A 19009-nucleotide genomic window follows, 5' to 3' on the forward strand; every position below is an offset into this window, starting at 1 on the left:
GGCCCGCCTACCACAAAAAAAAAAAAAAAAAGATAGTCATTTTAATATCTTTGCCTACTGAGTCTGCCAACTGGATTTTTTCAGGGACAGGTTCTGTTGATTAATTTTTTTTCTGTTGAATTGGCCATACTTTCCTGTTTCTTTGTATGTCTTACGAATTTTTGTTGTTGTTGAAAACTTGACATTTGGATCTTATAAGATGCCAAGTCTGAAAATCAGTTTCTCTCCCTTCCCCAGAGTTTGCTGGATTTTTTCCCTTTGTTTGTTAGTTTTTTAAATTGTTGTAACATATCCCTGTTCCACGGATCCCCCTGATATATAAACAAAAGGTCTTTTTAGGTTTTTTCTGAAGCTGTGTCTTTCCCCGGTTATGTCTGTGACTTTCTGAATTTCCTTGTACATGTGATTACATTTTAATGTCCTAGTCCTTAAATGTTTGGTTCCCAGAAGGAGAAAATGGGAAAAATGAAGGGAGGAAATAAAACAAAATAGGTGTAAGTTCTTTAAATCTCTTGGAAGTTGTGTTAGCTGGATGGGGAGATTGTTGCAACAATGGTGATGGTTGTTGCGGCAATGGCTGCCTGTCTCTGTGTCTGCTTATCCACGATCAGAGATAGCAATCAGAGATCAGTATACAGATTCCCAATATTTGGAGGATGAAGTCCTTATTGCTCATGTTGGTAATTGTAAGCCTGTGCAAACTGTTCTAGGAACTTGGGCATTGCTGCTTGCCTCAAAGCTGGGCATAGGTAACTGCTACCATCCAAATTGCCTAAATTGACCAAAATTAACTGCAATTTACTGTTGAACCTTTTGACTGGAAGTTGCAAGCCTTCCGTAGACTCCAGATTTCCAAAGTAGTTACATCATACAGATTCTGCCAGTGCAGTTGTTGTCTAGGTGAGAACATGGTAGGTGTTTCCTATTCCGCAATCTTCCTGAGGTCACTTGGTATGTACTTCATATTTTATTATACAGCGATCTTTGATTTATTCTTGTTGTCTGATTTTTTAGTACTTTTATAAATGTAAGAATTTCTAAGTGAAGGTAGGGGAGGGAAGAATTGGGAGTTTGGGATTATCAGATGCAAATTATTGTATATAGAATGGATAAACAACAAGATCCTACTATATAGCACAGGGAACTATATTCAGTATCCTGTGATAAACCGTGGTGGAAAAGAACATGAAAAAATATATATACATATAACTGAATCACTTTGGTGTACAACAGAAATTAACACAACATTGTAAATCAACTGTACTTCAATAAAATTTAAAAATTTTCTATGTTGTTAAATAGTTTTGAAAATGGAGTAATTACTGTATAATATATTCTACTATAAAGGAATGCTATAGGTTAATAATTTATGTAGTTTTTTTAGAAAACATTTTTATTTATTTATGGCTGTGTTGGGTCTTCGTTTCTGTGCGAGGGCTTTATCTAGTTGTGGCAAGAGGGGGCCACTCTTCATCGCAGTGTGCGGGCCTCTCACTATCGTGGCCTCTCTTGTTGCGGAGCATAGGCTCCAGACGCACAGGCTCAGTAATTGTGGCTCACGGGCCCAGTTGCTCCACAGCATGTGGGATCTTCCCAGACCAGGGCTCGAACCCATGTCCCCTGCATTGGCAGGTGGATTCACAACCACTGCGCCACCAGGGAAGCCCCTATATAGTTTTTTATTTCACAATTTTTACCCACTTAAATAATACCATAATGAGTTGTTTTGTTAATTATAGTTATCGTGGGTGAGAAGATTGTTGGTAAAGATTGAATTCATTCTATGGCTATTCTAATTAGTACCAAATTGCTTTCCCAATTGTTTATCAATTTGCTTTCAAAAACTAGTTTATTGTATGTTACTGAGAGAATATTGTATTAGTTTTAGGTGTACAACATAATGATCTCATATATGTATATATTGCAAAATGAGTAACACAGTAAGTTTAGTTAACATCCATCACCGCACATAGTTACAGTTTTTTCTCTCTCTCTCTCTCTTTTTTTTAAATATTTATTTGGCTGCGCTGGCTGTTAGTTGCGGAATGCGGGATCGAGTTCCCTGACCAGGGCTCGAACCCAGGTTCCCTGCGTTGGGAGTGCAGAGTCTTAACCACTGGACCAACAGGGAAGTCCCAGTTTTTTTTCTCTTGATGAGAACTTTTAAGATCTACTATCTTAGCAACTTTCAAATATATAGTACACTATTGTCATCTATAGTCATCATGCTGTACCTTACATCCCCAGGACTTATTTCTCTTACAACTGGAAACTTGTACCTTTTTACCACCTTCAGTTATTTTATGCCCCTGGCTCTGGCAGCCACCAGTCTGTTGTCTGTATCTAGGTGTGTGTTTGTCTGTTTTTAAATTTAGGTTCCACATATAAGTGAGATTGTACAGTATTTCTTTGTCCAGTGTTCATTCATGTTGTCACAAATGGCAGGATTTTTTTCTTTTTTTATGACTGAATCATATTCCATTGTGTGTGTGTGTGTCACATTTTCTTTATCCATTCATCTATTGATGGACACTTACGTTGTTTCCATGTCTTGGCTGTTGCAAATAATGCTGCAGTGAACATGGGGGTGTGTATATCTTTTTGAGAGAGTGATTTTGTTTCCTAAGGGTACATACTAAGAAGTGGAATTGCTGGATCATATATTAGTTCTATTTTTAATTTTTTTAGGAACCTTCATACTGTTTTCCATAGTGGCTGCAGTAATTTACATTCCCACAGCACTCCACATCCTTGCCAACACTTCTTTCTTATCTTTTGATAATAGTCTTTCTCACATGTGTGAGATTATACCTCACTGTGGTTTTGATACACATTTCCCTGATGATTAGTGGATTTTGAGCTCCTTTTCATGTACCTGTTGGTCATTTGTAGTCTTCTTTGTAAAAACTGTTCAGTTTCTCTGCCTATTTTTTAATGAAATTGTTCTACTTTTTTGATTGAGTTGTATGAATTCTTTATATATTTTGGATATTAACTCCCTTATCAGATACATGATTTACAAATATTTTCTCCTATTCCATGGGTTTCCTTTTAATTTTGTTGAAGGTTTCCTTTGCTGTGCAGCTTTTTGGTCCCACTTTTAAATTTTCTTTTGTTGCCTTTGTTTTGGTGTTTAATCCAAAAAATCATTGCCAAGATCATTGTGAAGGAACTTACTCTCATGTTTTCTTCTAGGAGTTTTATGGTTTCAGGTCATACATATAAGTGTTTAATCCATTTTGTGTTGATTTTTGTATATGGTATAAGATATTGATGCAGTTTCATTCTTTTGCATGTAGCTGTCAAATTTTCCCAACATCAGTTATTGAAGAGACTCTCCTTTTCCCATTGTGTATTCTTAGCGCCTTTATCATACAGGAGTTGACCATATATGCATGGATTAATTTCTGGCTCTCTATTCTGTTTCATTCATTTATGTATCTGTTTTTATGCCAATACTATATAGTTTTGATTACTGTGGTTTTGTAATATAGTTTGAAATCATGAAGTGTGATTCCTCTGGCTTTGTTTTTCTTTCTCAAGATTGCTTTGGCTATTTGGGGTCTTTAGTAGTTCCATACAAATTTTAAGACTGTTCTGATTCTGTGAAAAAGGCCATTAGAATGTTGATAGGGATTGCTTTGAATCTGTAGGTTGCTTTGGGTAGGATGAACATTTTAACAAAATTAATTTTTCCAATCCATGAGTACAGAATATCTTCCCATTTATTTGTGTCTTCAGTTTCTTTTATCAGTATCTTATAGTTTTCAGTGTACAGGTTTTTCTCCTTCTAGGTTATATTTATTCATAAGTATAATTTTGTTTTTTTTGCTATAGTTGTAGATGGGATTTTTTTCTTAATTTCTCTTTCAGATAGTTCATTGTTAGTGTATAGAAATGCAACTGATGTAGTATGTTGACTTTGTATCCTGCAACTTTAGTGAATTCATTTATTCTCACAGTTCTTTGCAGGATTTTCTAGGGTTTTCTTTCTATAGGATCATATCATCTGCAAATAATGACAGTTTTATTTTTTCCTTTCTGATTTGGATGCCTTTTATTTATTTATTTTTTCTTGTCTAATTTGTCTAGCCAGGATTTCCAGTACTGCGTTGAATAAGAGTGGTGAGAGTGGGCACCCTTGTCTTGTTCTTCATCTTAGAGGTGAAGCTTTTAATTTTTCACTGTTTAATATGATGTTAGCTGTGGGTTTGTGGCATTGGCCTTTATTATGTTGTGGTATGTTCCTTTTATACCCAGGTTTTTGAGGGTTTTATCATGAAAGGATGTTGAATTTTGTCAAATGCTTTTTCTGCATCTTTTGAGGGATCAGATGATTTTTATCTTTCATTTTATTAATGTGGTTTATCACATTGATTGATTTTTGGATGTTGTACCATTCTTGCATCTCTAGAATAAGTTGCACTTGCTCATGGTATTTTGATCCTTTTAACGTGTGCTGTTGAACTTGGTTTCCTAATACTCTAATGAGAATTTTTGCATCTCTATGCATTAAGGGTATTTGGCGTATAGTTTTCTTTTCCTGTAGTGTTCTTAACTGGCTTTGGTATTATTAGTGTAGTGATGGCCTTGTAAAATGAGTATAGAAGTGTTCCCTCCTCTTAAAATTTTTGGAAGAGTTTGAGAAGGATTGTCATTAATTCTTTAATTGTTTGGTAGAATTACCAATGAAACCATTTGGTCCTGGGCTTCTCTGTGTTGGGAGGTTTTTGATTACTAATTCAGTCTCCTTGTTATTGATCTGTTCAGATTTTCTTTTTTTTTCATGATTCAGTTTGGTAGGTTGTATGTTTCTAGATATTTGTCCATATCTTCTAGGTTATATGACTTGATGTACAATTGTTTATAATAGTCACTTATGACACTTCATATTTCTGTGCTACCAGTTGTAATGATTTTATTTACAAGTCTTCTCTCTTTTTCTTCTCTTTTTTCCTTTAGTCTAGCTAAAAGGTTTTTTGCCCCCAGAAAACCAGCTCTTAGGTTATCCATATTGTTGGCATATAATTACTTATTGTAGACTCTTGATGATCTGTTTTGATTTATTGAGTCTTTTTTTTTCTTGGTTCGTCTAGCTAAAGGTTTGTCAACTTTATTTTATTTTATTTTATTTTATTTTGTGGTATGCAGGCCTCTCACTGTTGTGGCCTCTCCCGTTGCGGAGCACAGGCTCCAAACATGCAGGCTCAGCGGCCATGGCTTACGGGCCTAGCCGCTCTGCGGCATGTGGGATCTTCCCAGACTGGGGCATGAACCCGTGTCTCCTGCATTGGCGGGCGGACTCTCAATCACTGCACCACCAGGGAAGCCCTGTCAACTTTATTTTTTTAAAAAAACTAGCTCTTAATTTTGTTTATCTTTTCTGTTGTTTTTCTTATTTCTATTTTATTTACTTCTGCTCTGATCTTTGCTGTTTCTTTCCTTGTGCTTAGTTTGGGCTTCATTTGTTCTTTTTCTAGTTCCAAGAGGTGTAAAGTGAGGTTGTTTATTGGAGTTCTTTCTTGTTTTTTTCTTCTATTTTTTTTTTTTTTCAGTATGTGGGCCTCTCACTGTTGTGGCGTCTCCCATTGCAGAGCGCAGGCTCCAGAAGCTCAGGCTCAGTGGCCATGGCTCACAGGCCCAGCTGCTCTGTGGCATGTGGGATCTTCCCGGACCGGGGCACGAACCCGTGTCCCCTGCATCGGCAGGCAGATTCTCAATCACTGCGCCACCAGGGAAGCCCTCTTTCTTATTTTTTAATGTAGGCGTTTATTGCTATTAACTTCCCTCATGAAACATTCCATAGATTTTGAAATTTTATGCTCACATTTTCATTTGTTTCAAGATATTTCTTGATGTTCCTTTTGATTTTTTCTTTGGCCAGTTGGTTTTCAGTAGCATATTGTTTTACCTCCATATACTTGTGAATTTTTCAGCTTTCCTCCTGTTATTGATTTCTCATTTTATACTGTTTGGTTGGGAAAGATGTTTTGTAGATTTTAGTCTTCTTAAATTTGCTAAGACTTGCATTGTGGCCTATCATGTGACTTATCATGGAGAATGTTTTGTGTTTATGTTTTATAAATGCATGTCAGGTCTATTTGGTCAAGTTTATGGTTCCATCCAATGTTTCCTTTTTGATTTTTTTTTTTTTTTTTTGGTCTGGATGATCTAATGATTACTGAAAGTGGGATGAGGTATTGAAAATCCCCTACTACCATTGTATTATGTTTTCATTAATAGTGATATTATGCTCATCATCCAAAACTTTTCACACAGTATTATATTTTATTTATTTAACCAGTAGGTTATATTTTAAATTATTTTCTCTGTAGGTAAAATTTGTAACTACACTCCAAACTTTATTTTGTACTTAACTTTTGATATGTGAACCATGCTTGAAACATATTAACAATTACTTTTGACTTATTTTTTGATTACACATAAGTGTGATTATCGTGTACTTGTGTTCGTGGAATTTTTACTTTTTAGACCTCTTCGATGTATTTAATAGTTGTATTATTTTTTGTTCATTTTGCATATGCACAATTCTGTGTTGTGCTTGTCTTGTTTTTTCCTTCCAAAGAAACATGGAGAATTTAAAGGTAGAACAGGAATGAGAACTTATTTCTCAAGTCATATTTTAATATTCATTTTACTGTTCAGATCACATCCTATAGGACGCCATTTGTAACCTGTTATTTTTATCTTGAATATATGTCAGCTGGCTTCTAAATTCATTTGTGTTTAGAAGAATTGAGTAAAATATTATTTTGTTTTGCAGGAGTTCACAACCAAGTCAGACAGACAATAATTATGCAAAGCAGGCTGCACACACTAAAGAAAAGAGAAGAGATGATGATAGCATTTCTCTTGTAATGTCTGATACTCAACCTAAAGGTTTGTGAACCTCAGAAAACTGTTGCCAATTGAATTTTTGTCTGTTACATTTTTAATAATATTTTTTAAACTAACTTTATTTATACATGAAAGTAAAGAGATTTTTTAGTGACACAAAGAAAATTGCTAAATTTACCATTTGTATACTGTAGTATACATCTTGATTTATTTACAAAAATCCAGAAGTTAAATTTGAATATTATTATTTTCTTTTTTTTTGTTGTTGGGGCAGGGTATATAGCTATAAAGTTATAATGTTAGTTTGACTCTTTCTAAATGTCACTCCCATGGATATGTCTAGTAAATGATATTACTGCTAACTTGATTATTATTATTAGCTTCCCACTGTCTATCCTCCTACAATGAAATACATTCTTTATTCATTAGAATTTCTCTCGACTCTAGGAGGATGCCAATACAAGCCACTATTAGCCCAAATTTAAAGGTAAATACATCCCAGACTTCTGAAAATTCACTGTAGGCCTCCTTGCCTGTCGGGTTAATTAATTGACTTCTTTTTTCCTTTTTGTCTCTTTTTATAAAGATCGTAAAATAATTTATAAAAGTTTTCACCAAAACAAATTTATACATTAGTCAAATGTGAAACTAACATCTTCAAGTGTCTCTTGGATTATTGATAGCTTCAAACTAGTTGAGGTATTTTGTTTTCTGAATGATTTTATAAATTATTCACAAGAAACGGGGTCCTTCAGTGACACTATGTAAAAAATCTTTGTACTTCATTTGGAACACAGCTGTTTTCACATCTTAAATAGTCTTTTTCATAGAGGAGGAAAACCTAAAAGGAAAGTAGACTAATATCTTTGATGTATACAAGAAACCAGCTGCAACTCTTATGAGGGCAATCTCTAAAGTATTGTGACAATGTAGACATAATCTTTCAATTGTTCACTAAGTACTATCTGCATATAATGAAGGACACTTATTATTATTATTATTTTTACAAATTGTCCTTTTCCCAGAAATAATTATCTTTAATCACAGTATAAAAATATAAGTGGGCTTATATTTGTACTGGTGGGCTCAATGCAGATACTTTCGAGACACTGTTAAACCTTCATTGCTTTCCTGGGTAGGGTAGGAATAGTTAAATAAAAAACTTTCTAATTTGTGCTCTTCAGTATTCCTTCAAAGTCACAGTGGAATTTTAGACTTACAGCAGGAAAAAAAATGCACGATAAAAGAAACACTTTATAGTTTCTTAGTATCCTTGAAGGTTCTCCTCTTAAGTAAAGTGTTTTTAAGAAAATTAGCTATTGAAACTTTATTGAAACTCACCGTATTTTCATTCTATAGAAAATTGTGTCTAATACCAATTGTTTAACATGAGCCCATAAATTAATGAGAGTTCTGAATTAAATCCCAGGTATACCATTGTAAACAGTTTTTTCTTCCAGTTTTTTTGAGATATAATTGACAGACAGCACTGTATAAGTTTAAGGTGTACAGTGTAATGATTTGACTTACATACATCATGAAATGATTATCACAATGAATTTAGTGAACATCCATCTTCTCATGTAGATACAAAATTAAAGAAATAGAAAATAAATTTTCCTTGTGATGAGAACTCTTAGGATCTACTCTCCTAACAACTTTCCTATATAACACACAGCAGTGTTAATTATATTTATCATGTTATACATTACATCCCTAGAACTTATTTATCTTATAACAAGAAGTTTGTATATGTTGACTGCCGTCTTGCAATTCTGCCTCCCCTTGCCTCTGATAACCACAAATCTTATCTCTTTTTCTGAGTTTCTTTGTTTTTGAATTATAATTGACCTACAGCATTATGTTAGTTCCTGTTACATGACATAGTAATTCAATATTTCTGTACATTTCAAAATGATCACCACGATAAGTCTAGGTATGATCTGTCACCATACAAAGATATTACATAGTTATTGACTATATTCCCCACACTAGATGTACTTTTCTTTTGTAGTACATTAAGTTTGTCTTGCAGAATTTGCTTTTTTGAATATAATACATTGGAAATATTTAACATCTTTTATTTATAGGAATTTGTTACCTCTTTAATTTTATATGCTAGTAATATTTGCAAGTTAAACTGTATTTGTTATCAGGTAGAGTCTTGTTTTTACAATGTCTAGCTCTACCTAATAAATTTGTTCCTGTTTCCCATGCAATAGTCTTGGCTGATGAGCAATTAGTAAACTGTTAGAAAGAAAACTCCTGTATAATAGTTTTTTTCAAGCCCTATTTCTTTCATCAGTTTTTTTTAAATTTTCAGTTTTGTATTTATTATAGTTGATTAACAATGTTGTGTTAGTTTCAGGTGTGCAACAAAGTGATTCAGTTATATGTATATATGTATCTATTATCTTTCAAATTCTTTTCCCAATTAGGTTGTTACAGAATATTGAGGAGAGTTCCCTGTGCTGTACAGTAGGTCCTTGTTGGTTATCCATTTTAAATACAGCAGTGTGTACATGTCAGTCCCACACTCCCTAACTGTCCCCCGACCCACACCCTTCCCCCCCGGTAACCATAAGTTTGTTCTCTAAGTCTGTGAGTCTGTTTCTGTTCTGTAAATAAGTTCATTTGTAACTTTTTTTTTCAGATTCTGCATATCAGCGATATCATACCATATTTCTCTTTCCCTGTCTGACCTACTTCACTCAGTATGACAGTCTCTAGGTCCATCCATGTTGCTGTGAATGGCACTTACTTCATTCTTTTTAATGGCTGAGTAGTATTCCATTGCATATATGTACCACATCTTCTTTATCCATTCTTGGACATTTAGGTTGTTTCCGTATCTTGGGTATTGTAAACAACGCTGTAATGAATATTGGAGTGCATATATACTTTTGGACCATGTTTTACTCTGGGTATATGCCCAGGAGTGGGATTGCAGGACTATATGGTAGCTCTGTTTTTGGCTACTTAGGGAATTTCCATACTGTTCGCCATAGTGGCTGCACCAATTTACATTCTCACCAATAGTGTAGGAGGGTTCCCTTCTCTCCACACCCTCTCCAGCATTTATTGTTCGTGGATATTTTTCATGATCACCATTCTGACTGGTGTGAGGTGACATCTCATTGTACTTTTAATTTGCATTTCTCTAATAATTATCAATGTTGTACATCTTTTCATGTGCCTCTTGCCCATCTGCATGTCTTCTTTGGAGAAATGTCTATTTAGGTCTTCTGCCCATTTTTGATTGGGTTGTTTGTTTTGATGATATTAAGCCACATGAGCTGTTTGTAAATTTTGGAGACTAATCCCTTGTTGGTCACATCATTTGCAAATATTTTCTCCCATTCTGAGGGTTGTCTTTTTGTCTTATTTATAGTTTCCTTTGCTGTGCAAAAACTTTTGAGTTTCATTAGGTCTCATTTGTTTTATTTTTGTTTTTATTTCCATTACTCTGGGAGACAGATCGAAAAAGATACTGCTGTGATTTATGTCTGAGAGTGTTCATCCTATGTTTTCCTCTAAGAGTTTTTATAGTGTCCAGTCTCACATTTAGGTCTTTAATCCATTTTGAGTTTATTTTTGTGTATGGTGTTAAAGAATGTTCTAATTTAATTTTTTTTAACATGTAGCTGTCCAGTTTTCCCAGTACCATTTATTGAAGAGACTGTGTTTCCTCCATTATATAGTCTTGCCTCCTTTGTCATGGATTAATTGACCATAGGTGCATGGGTTTATTTCTGGGCTTTCTGTCCTATTCCATTGATCTGTATTTCTTTTTTTGTGCTAGTACCATACTATTTTGATGACTATAGCTTTGTAGTATAGTCTGAAGTCAGGGCGCCTGACTCCTCCAGCTCCATTTTTCTCTCTCAAGATTGCTTTGGCTGTTCTGGGTCTTTTGTGTCTCCATACAAATTTTAAGATTTTTTTGTTCTAGTTATATGAAAAATGCCATTGGTAATTTGATAGGGATTGCACTGAATCTGTAGATTGCCTTGGTTAGTATAATCATTTTGACAATATTGATTCTTCCAATCCAAGAACATGGTATATCTTTCCATCTGTTCATATCGTCTTTGATTTCTTTCATCAGTGTCTTACAGTTTTTGGAGTACAGGTCTTTTGTCTTCTTAGGTAGGTTTTTTCCTAGGTGTTTTATTCTTTTTGATGTGATGGTAAATGGAATTGTTTCTTGAAATTTCTCTTTCTGATCTTTCGTTGTTAGCATATAGAAATACAACAGATTTCTGTGTATTAATTTTGTAACCTGCAACTTTATCAGATTCATTGATGAGCTCTAGTAGTTTTCTGGTAGCATCTTTAGGATTTTCTATGTATAGTATCATGTCATCTGCAAACAGTGAAAATTTAACTTCTTCTTTTCCAATTTGGATTCCTTTTATTTCTTTTTCTTCTCTGATTGCTGTAGCTAGGACTTTGAAAACTATGTTGAAAGTGGTAAGAGTGAACATCCTTGTCTTGTTCCTGATCTTTGAGGAAATGCTTTTATCTTTTCACTGTTGAGTATGATGGTAGGTAGCTGTAGGTTTGTCATATATGGCCTTTATTATGTTGAGGTATGTTCTCTCTATGCCCACTTTCTGGAGAGTTTTTGTCATAAATGGGTGCTGAATTTTGTCAAAAGCTTTTTCTGCATCTATTGAGATGATCATATGATTTTTATTCTTCAGTTTGTTGATGTGGTGTATCATATTGACTGATTTGCTGGTATTGAAAAATCCTTCCATCCCTGGGATAAATCCCGCTTGATCGTCGCGTATGGTCCTTTTAATGTGTTGTTGGGTTTGAATTGCTAGTATTCTGTTGAGGATTTTTGCATCTATATTCATCCGTGATATTGGCCTGTAATTTTCTTTTATTTTTGTAGAATCTTTGTCTGGTTTTGGTAACAGAATGAATTTGGGAGGTTTCCTTCCTCTGCAGTTTTTGGGAACAATTTCAGAAGGATAGCTGTTAGCTCTTCTCTAAATGAATAGAGTTTGCCTGTGAAGCCATCTGGTCCTGAACTTTTGTTTGTTGGGAGTTTTTAAATCACAGTTTGAATTTCATTACTTGTGATTGGTCTGTTCATAATTTCTGTTTCTTCCTGGTTCTGTCTTGGGAGAGTGTACCTTTCTAAGAATTTGTCCATTTCTTCCAGGTTGTCCATTTTATTGCCCTATATAGATGCTCTCTTATGATCCTTTGTATGTCTGTAGTGTCAGTTGTAACTTCTTTTTCATTTCTAATTTTATTGGTTTGAATCCTCCCTTTTTTTCTTGATGAGTCTGGCTAAAGGTTTATTAATTTTGTTTATCTTCTCAAAGAACCAACTTTTAGTTTCATTGATCTTTGCTATTGTTTTCTTTGTCTCTGTTTCACTTATTTCTGCTCTGGTCTTTATGATTTCTTTCCTTCTACTAGCTTTAGGTTTTGCTTGTTCTTTCTCCAGTCGCTTTAGGTGTAAGGTTAGGTTGTTTATTTGAGATTTTTCTTGTTTCCTGAGGTAAACTTGTATTGCTATAAACTTCCATCTTAGAACTGCTGTTGCTGCATCCCATAGGTTTTGGATCATTGTGCTTTGTTTTCATTTGTCTCTAGGTATTTTTTGATTTCCTCAGTGATCCATTGGTTGTTTAGTAGCATATTGTTTAGCCTCTATGTGTTTGTGTGGTTTTATTTTTTTTAATTTATTTTTTTTGCGGTACGTGGGCCTCTCACTGTTGTGGCCTCTCCCATTGCGGAGCACAGGCTCCAGACGCGCAGGCTCGGCAGCCATGGCTCACGGGCCCAGCCGCTCTGCGGCATGCGGGATCTTCCCAGACCAGGGCACAAACCTGTGTCCCCTGCATCAGCAGGCAGACTCTCAACCACTGCGCCACCAGGGAAGCCCAGTGTTTGTGTTTTTGACAGTTTTTTCTTTTTCTTTTTTCTTCTTTTAAAATTTATTTATTTATTTTTGGCTGTGTTGGGTTTTTGTTGCTGCACATGGGCTTTCTCTAGTTGCGGAAAGAGGGGGCTACTCTTCATTGTGGTGCGTGGTCTTCTTATTGCGGTGGCTTCTCTTGTGGAGCACGGGCTCTGTGTGCATAGGCTTTAGTAGTTTTTGCACACAGGCTCAGTAGTTGTGGCTCACGGGCTCTAGAGTGCAGGCTCAGTAGTTGTGGCATGTGGGCTTAGTTGCTCTGTGGCATGTGGGATCTTCCTGGACCAGGGCTTGAACCCATGCCCCTTGCATTGTCATGTGGGTTCTTATCCACTGCGCCGCCAGGGAATTCCTTACAGTTTTTGTCTTGTAATTTACTTCTGATCTCATAGCATTGTGGTCGGAAAAGATGCTTGATATGATTTCAATTTTCTTAAATTTACCAAGGCTCTCTGTGACCCAGCATGTGGTCAGTCCTGGAGAATATTCCATGTCCACATGAGAAGAATGTGTATTCTGCTGCTTTTGGATGGAATGCTTTATAAGTATCAGTTAAGTCCATCTGGTCTAATGTATCATTTAAGGCCTGTGTTTTCTTACTGATTTTCTGTCTGGATAATGTGTCCATTGATGAAAGTGGAGTGTTAAAGTCCTCAGTATTATTGTGTTACTGTCATTTTCCCTTTCATGGCTGTTAGCATTTGCCTTATATATTGAGGTGCTCCTATGTTGGGTGCATATATATTTACAATTGTTATATCTTCTTCTTGGACTGATCCCTTGATCATTATTTAGTGTCCTTCTTTGTCTCTTATAACAGTGTTTATTTTAAAGTCTACTTTGTCTGATATGAGTATTGCTACTGCAGCTTTCTTTTGATCTTCATTTGTATCAAATACTTTTTTCCATCCTCTCACTTTCAGTCTGTATGTGTCCCTGTGTCTGAAGTGGGTCTCTTGCAGACAGCATATGTATGGGTCTTGCTTTTGTATACATTCAGCCAATCTTTATGTCTTTTGATTGGAGCATTTAATCCGTTTACATTTAAGGTAATTATCGATATGTAAGTTCCTATTACCATTTTCTTAATTGTTTTGGGTTTGTTTTTTAGGTCTTTTTTCTTCCCTTCATCTCTTGTTCTCTTTTCCTCTGGTTGGATGACCATCTTTAGTGTTGTGTTTAGGTTGCTTTTTCTTTTTCTTTGTTTGTGTGTGTTTGTGTGTGTGTGTGTGTGTGTGTGTGTGTGTGTATCTATTGTAGTTTTTGGGTTTGCTATTCCCATGAGGTTTAGATATAGTAGTCTATACATGAACAGGTTGTTTTAAATTGCTGGTCTCTTTCCTGCCTAGAGAAGTTTCTTTAGCATTTGTTGCAAAGCTGGTCTGGTGGTGCTGAACTTTCTTAGCGTTTGCTTGTTTGTGAAGCTTTTGAATGAGAGTATTGCTGGGTAGACTATTCTTAGTTGTAGGTTCTTCTCTTTCATCACTTTTAATATATCGTGCCACTCCCTTCTGGCCTGTAGAGTTTCAGCTGAAAAGTCAGCTGATAACCTTATGGGAGTTCCCTTGTATGTTACTTGTCATTTTTCCCTGGTTACTTTAAATATTTTTTTCTTTATCTTTAATTCTTTTCAGTTTGATTACTATGTGTCTCAGTGTGTTTCTTCTTGGTTTATCCTGCCTGGGACTCTCTGCTTTTTCTGGACTTGGGTGAATGTTTCCTTTCCCATGTTAGGGAAGTTTTCAGCAATTATCTCTTCAAATTATTTCTCAGGTCCTTTCTCTCTCTCTTCTCCTTCTGGGACCCCTATAATGTGAATGTTGGTGTGTTTAATGTTGTCCCAGAGGTCTCTTAGACTGTCATTTCTTTTCATTCTTTTTTCTTTATTCTGTTCCACGGCAGTGATTTCTACCATTCTGTCTTCCAGGTCTGTTTGGTTATCCCCTCAGTTATTCTGCTATTGATCCTTCTAGTGTATTTTTCATTTCAGTTATTGTATTGTTCATCTCTGTTTGTTCTTTAGTTCTTCTAAGTCTTTGTTAAACATTTCTTGCATCTTCTCCATCCTTCCCTCCATTCTTTTTTGTTGATCCTGCATCTTCTTCAGTATCATTATTCTGAATTCTTTTTCTGGAAGGTTTTTTATCTCCATTTCAGTTGGTTTTCTGGGGTTTTATCTTGTTCCTTCATCTGGAAAATATACTTTTGCCACTTCATTTTGTCTAATTTTCTTTCTTTCTTTTTCTTAAAAATAAATTTATGTATTTATGTATGTATGTATGTATGTATTTATTTATTTATGGCTGCATTCGGTCTTTGTTGCTGTGCACAGCCTTTTTCTAGTTGGGGCCATGGGGGGACTACTCTTTGTTGTGGCGCATGGGCTTCCCATTGCGGTGGCTTCTCTTGTTGTGGAGCACGGCCTCTAGCTGTATGGGCTTCAGTAGTTTTGGCATGTAGGCTCAGTAGCTGTGGCTCACGGGCTCTAGAGTGTAGGCTCAGTAGTTGTGGCACATGGGTTTAGTTGCTTCGTGGCATGTGAGGTCTTCCTGGACCAGGGCTTGAACCCGTTCCCCTGCATTGGCGGGTGTATTCTTAACCACTGCACCACCAAGGAAGTCCTTATTTTGTCTAATTTTCTGTGATTGTAGATTTCATTCTGCAGGCTGCAGGATTGTAGTTCTTCTTTCTTCTGCTGTCTGCCCTCTGGTGGGTGAGGCTATTTAAGAGGCTTCTACAAGCTTCCTGATGGGAGGGACTGGTGATGGGTGGAGGTGGGTCTCATCCTTCTGGTGGGCAGGGTTGTGCTCAGTAAAACTTTAATCTGCTTGTCTGATGATGAGTGGGGCTGGGTTCTCACCCTATTGGTTGTTTGGCCTGAGGTGACCCAGTACTGGAGCCTGCAAGCTGTTTGGTGGGGCTAATAGCGGCCTCTGGGTGGGCTCCCACCAGTGGGTACTTCCCAGAACTGCTGGTTCCAGTGTCCTTTTCCCCACAGTGAGCCCTAGCCACCATCCGCCTCCACAGGAGACCCTTCAGTAATAGCAGGGAGGTCTGGCCCAGTCTCTTACGGCGTCACTCCTTTTTTCCCTGGGTCCTGGTGTGCACAAGACTTTGTGTGTGCCCCCCAAGAGTGGAGTTTCTGTTTCTCCCAGTCCTGTGGACGTCCTTTGATCAAACCCCACTAGCCTTCAAAGCTAGATTCTCTGGGGACTTCTCCTGTTGTTGGACCCCCAGGCTGGGAAGCCTAATGTGGGGCTCGTAACTTTCACTCCTGTGGGATAACTTCTGTGGTATAATTGTTTTCCACTTTTGGTTCGCCCACTTGGCGGGTATAGGATTTGCGTTTATTGCTGTTGCACCCCTCCTACCATCTTGCTGTGGCCTCCTCTTTGTCTTTGGATGTAGGGTATTCTTTTTTTAGTAGGTTCCAGCGTTTTTTTGTCCCTGGTTGTTCAGCAGTTAGTTGTGATTTTGGTGTTTTCATAAAAAGAGGATGCACTTGCGTCCTTCTACTTTGCCATCTTGAGGTAATCCCTCTTCAGTTTTTGCTGTAGCATTTATGTTTAGAAATGATAACTTGATACAGTATTTATAAGAAGAAATTATCTTTGACTACCTTTACAGTTTACAGAATTACAAATAAAATTTATTGTGCTTTTCAAAATACTGTGTTGATAATTTGGGGGTAGTTTATTTTCCTGGGGGGAGGGAGTTAAGAGTGTTATCTTTGGAAATTGGAAGACTGTTGACAGTCTTGGAGTTTTTGCCCTCAGTCCCGTCCCCATGCCTGCCTTTTAAACAAAGACAAAGAGAAATTATGAATGTTAGTTATTAGATGTTTATAAAGCTAGAGCAAGAGCAAGAATAGTTTGAAGAGAAGGTGTATAGTGTTAAAGAACTTTGAGTGAATTGAGAGGTCAGGCCATTCAGTGTTACATAGATTTTAAGTTATGAATTCAAGCAAGCTGCTTTGGGACTTGCTTTGTGTGAACTCTGAGTTGGTACTTGTATGGTGTAAATTCAGAGAGCAAAATAATTCAGGATAAACTTCAGTTAGTTAGGATAACCCTCAGTTAGTTAGGTAGAACCTTTTGGGAGGTATTTTTGTACAGCACATATATTTGATAACTGAAATACTAAGCAGGTTTGTTAATACTTGATATGGGTTTCAAAATAATACTTTCTTGACTTAAAAAAGGAAATACTTCCTTTTCTGTAGGGTAATAAATTTATTGGAGGTTTAAAATTATAGGGTCTTGATTTTTTTTTAAAAAAGAAATAAACTGTGAAGGAAATTGTTAGCCTTATGAATAATTATTTATCACAGTCCCCTGCTGAGGAAAGGTATTTTTGCTCCTTTTAAAAGAGCAGTGATCAATACTCTTTCAAATTATTGTCCCTTTTCATTAAAAAAATATGTATATATAAAACTTAAATTTAAAAAAGACAACTAATTGCTAAATTAGTTGTAATTTCTAAAATGGTGCATTTAAAAAACATTTTAAGAGACTAACTTTCAAAATTTTATTAAGCCTTTATTTTTGTATCATAGTAAAATGCAGTTATGGGAAAAGGAAAAACATGGTTTGGTTGCTTTGCTTTGGTTACTAAAGAATACTACCTTTTAATATAGTTCCCATATCTTATATTTTTTGTACAATGAACATTTGCTTTGTGTATGCAGTTTAAAATGGAATATGTCTTTATATGCATCCATGTCAGTATGAGAATTTAGCAGTGGACTGTGAAAAAACTAGCTTTGAAAGTAGTATAGTAATTTTGATGATTTTATTTGAGCTCTTCTAAATGGGATTCTTTCTTTACTTTTTGGCCATATTTATGTCTCTTCTGTTTTTTTAAGACGTCAATAGGGGAAGTAGAGGTTGTGATCATCTTGAAGAGGGGAGCAGAAACAAGGATAATACATATTCTGATTCAAAAATGGAACCCATTCTGATTTCCAGGAAGAGAAAACAAAGGCTTAGAAGTAATTTACCTGGTTCTCTTAATCCTACTTCTTTGTATAAGTCAGCAGAACAGACAGTAAGTAGAGGTATTTAGATGTCATATGAAATAATTTGTGCTATGATAAAAATGAATTGACTGTGGCCAAATAATGTTCTCCTGGCTTTCTGCTTTTATCATCATATTTCTTTCTTTTCTTGCCTATTTTTTTGATTCTGTTTATTTTTTTAAAAATACTTTAAATACAACTTTTTTGCAGTAATACAGTTATGGGAACAAATTTCAAATACAATCGTCACTCAGTATCTACATAGTATTGGTTCCAGGACCCTGCACATACTAAAATCCATAGATGCTTAAATCCCTTATATAAAATGGTGTAATATTTGCATATAATCTACATCTTCCTGTATATTTTAAATCATCTCTAGATTACTTATAATAATCAATACAATGTAAATGATATGTAAATGGCTACAAATACAATGTAAATGCTATGTAAATAGTTGTCTCTGCATGGCAAATTCAAGTTTTGCCTTTTGTAAATTTCTGGAATTATTTTTCTGGAAATATTTACCATTTGCAGTTGGTGGAACCTGCAGTTGGTGCAACCTGTGCGTACAGAGGGCTGACTGTATTATGAACAAGTAAAAAAGTTAAAAAAGTATTTCTCCGATAACCAGCCCTTAGTTAGTAGTTTGATGTGTATCTTTCAGACCTGTTTCCTCCCCCCCCTTATTATAACCAAATACTATTCATATTGGCCACTCAATTGCTTTTTCACTTGCTCTGTGAAATTATTACCTGACTCATTTTATCAGTAGTAATTTACTTCCGATTTCTATAGACATCTCTTTTTCCAGAGTTTAGGGAATTTGTTGTAGAGAATTACCATACATACATTAATGTATACATTACCTATTTTCAAAGACTTAGTATGCAGTTAACAATAAAAGTATGAGGAGACAGTTTTTTGAGTCCTTTGATTCACAAGGCATTTCAGGACTTTGCTGTGCCTTTGAGTTATAATTATGAACATGATTTAGATTTATACAGTAATAGAGATGTGAAGGCAGTGATTGAGTTTCATAATTTTTCATATTGTTATCCTCTTAAGTTTTAAATTTTTTTGTTCCTAAAGTCATATGATGTCAAATGGCCTCTTTTGCAAAATAAAACAGTAGAAAAAATTCCTCTCATTTAAAGTTGACAAGACTGTGGAAAACCTCTGAACTACTTGTA

General features: G+C 35.6%; 1 protein-coding gene across 19 annotated transcripts in view; it reads left to right on the forward strand.

Moving 5' to 3' along the window:
* SENP7 (SUMO specific peptidase 7) overlaps positions 1-19009 on the forward strand; it is a 159632-nt gene that overhangs the window by 101399 nt on the left and 39224 nt on the right. For 18 of the 19 annotated variants that reach the window (XR_009335875.2, XM_067034743.1, XM_067034744.1 and 15 more), the window contains 2 exons: positions 6785-6900; positions 17664-17845. Coding sequence is in view for 18 of the 19 variants with exons in the window: in XM_067034743.1 (XP_066890844.1) it covers positions 6785-6900; positions 17664-17845 (298 nt within the window). In the remaining variant the exon portion in view is untranslated. Of the gene's footprint in view, positions 1-6784; positions 6909-17663; positions 17846-19009 lie in introns of those variants that run through there. The other variant, XM_059064667.2, reaches the window with a different exon arrangement.

Source organism: Kogia breviceps, chromosome 5, assembly GCF_026419965.1.
Source record: "Kogia breviceps isolate mKogBre1 chromosome 5, mKogBre1 haplotype 1, whole genome shotgun sequence".
In the NCBI taxonomy this organism is placed as follows: Eukaryota; Metazoa; Chordata; class Mammalia; order Artiodactyla; family Physeteridae; genus Kogia; species Kogia breviceps.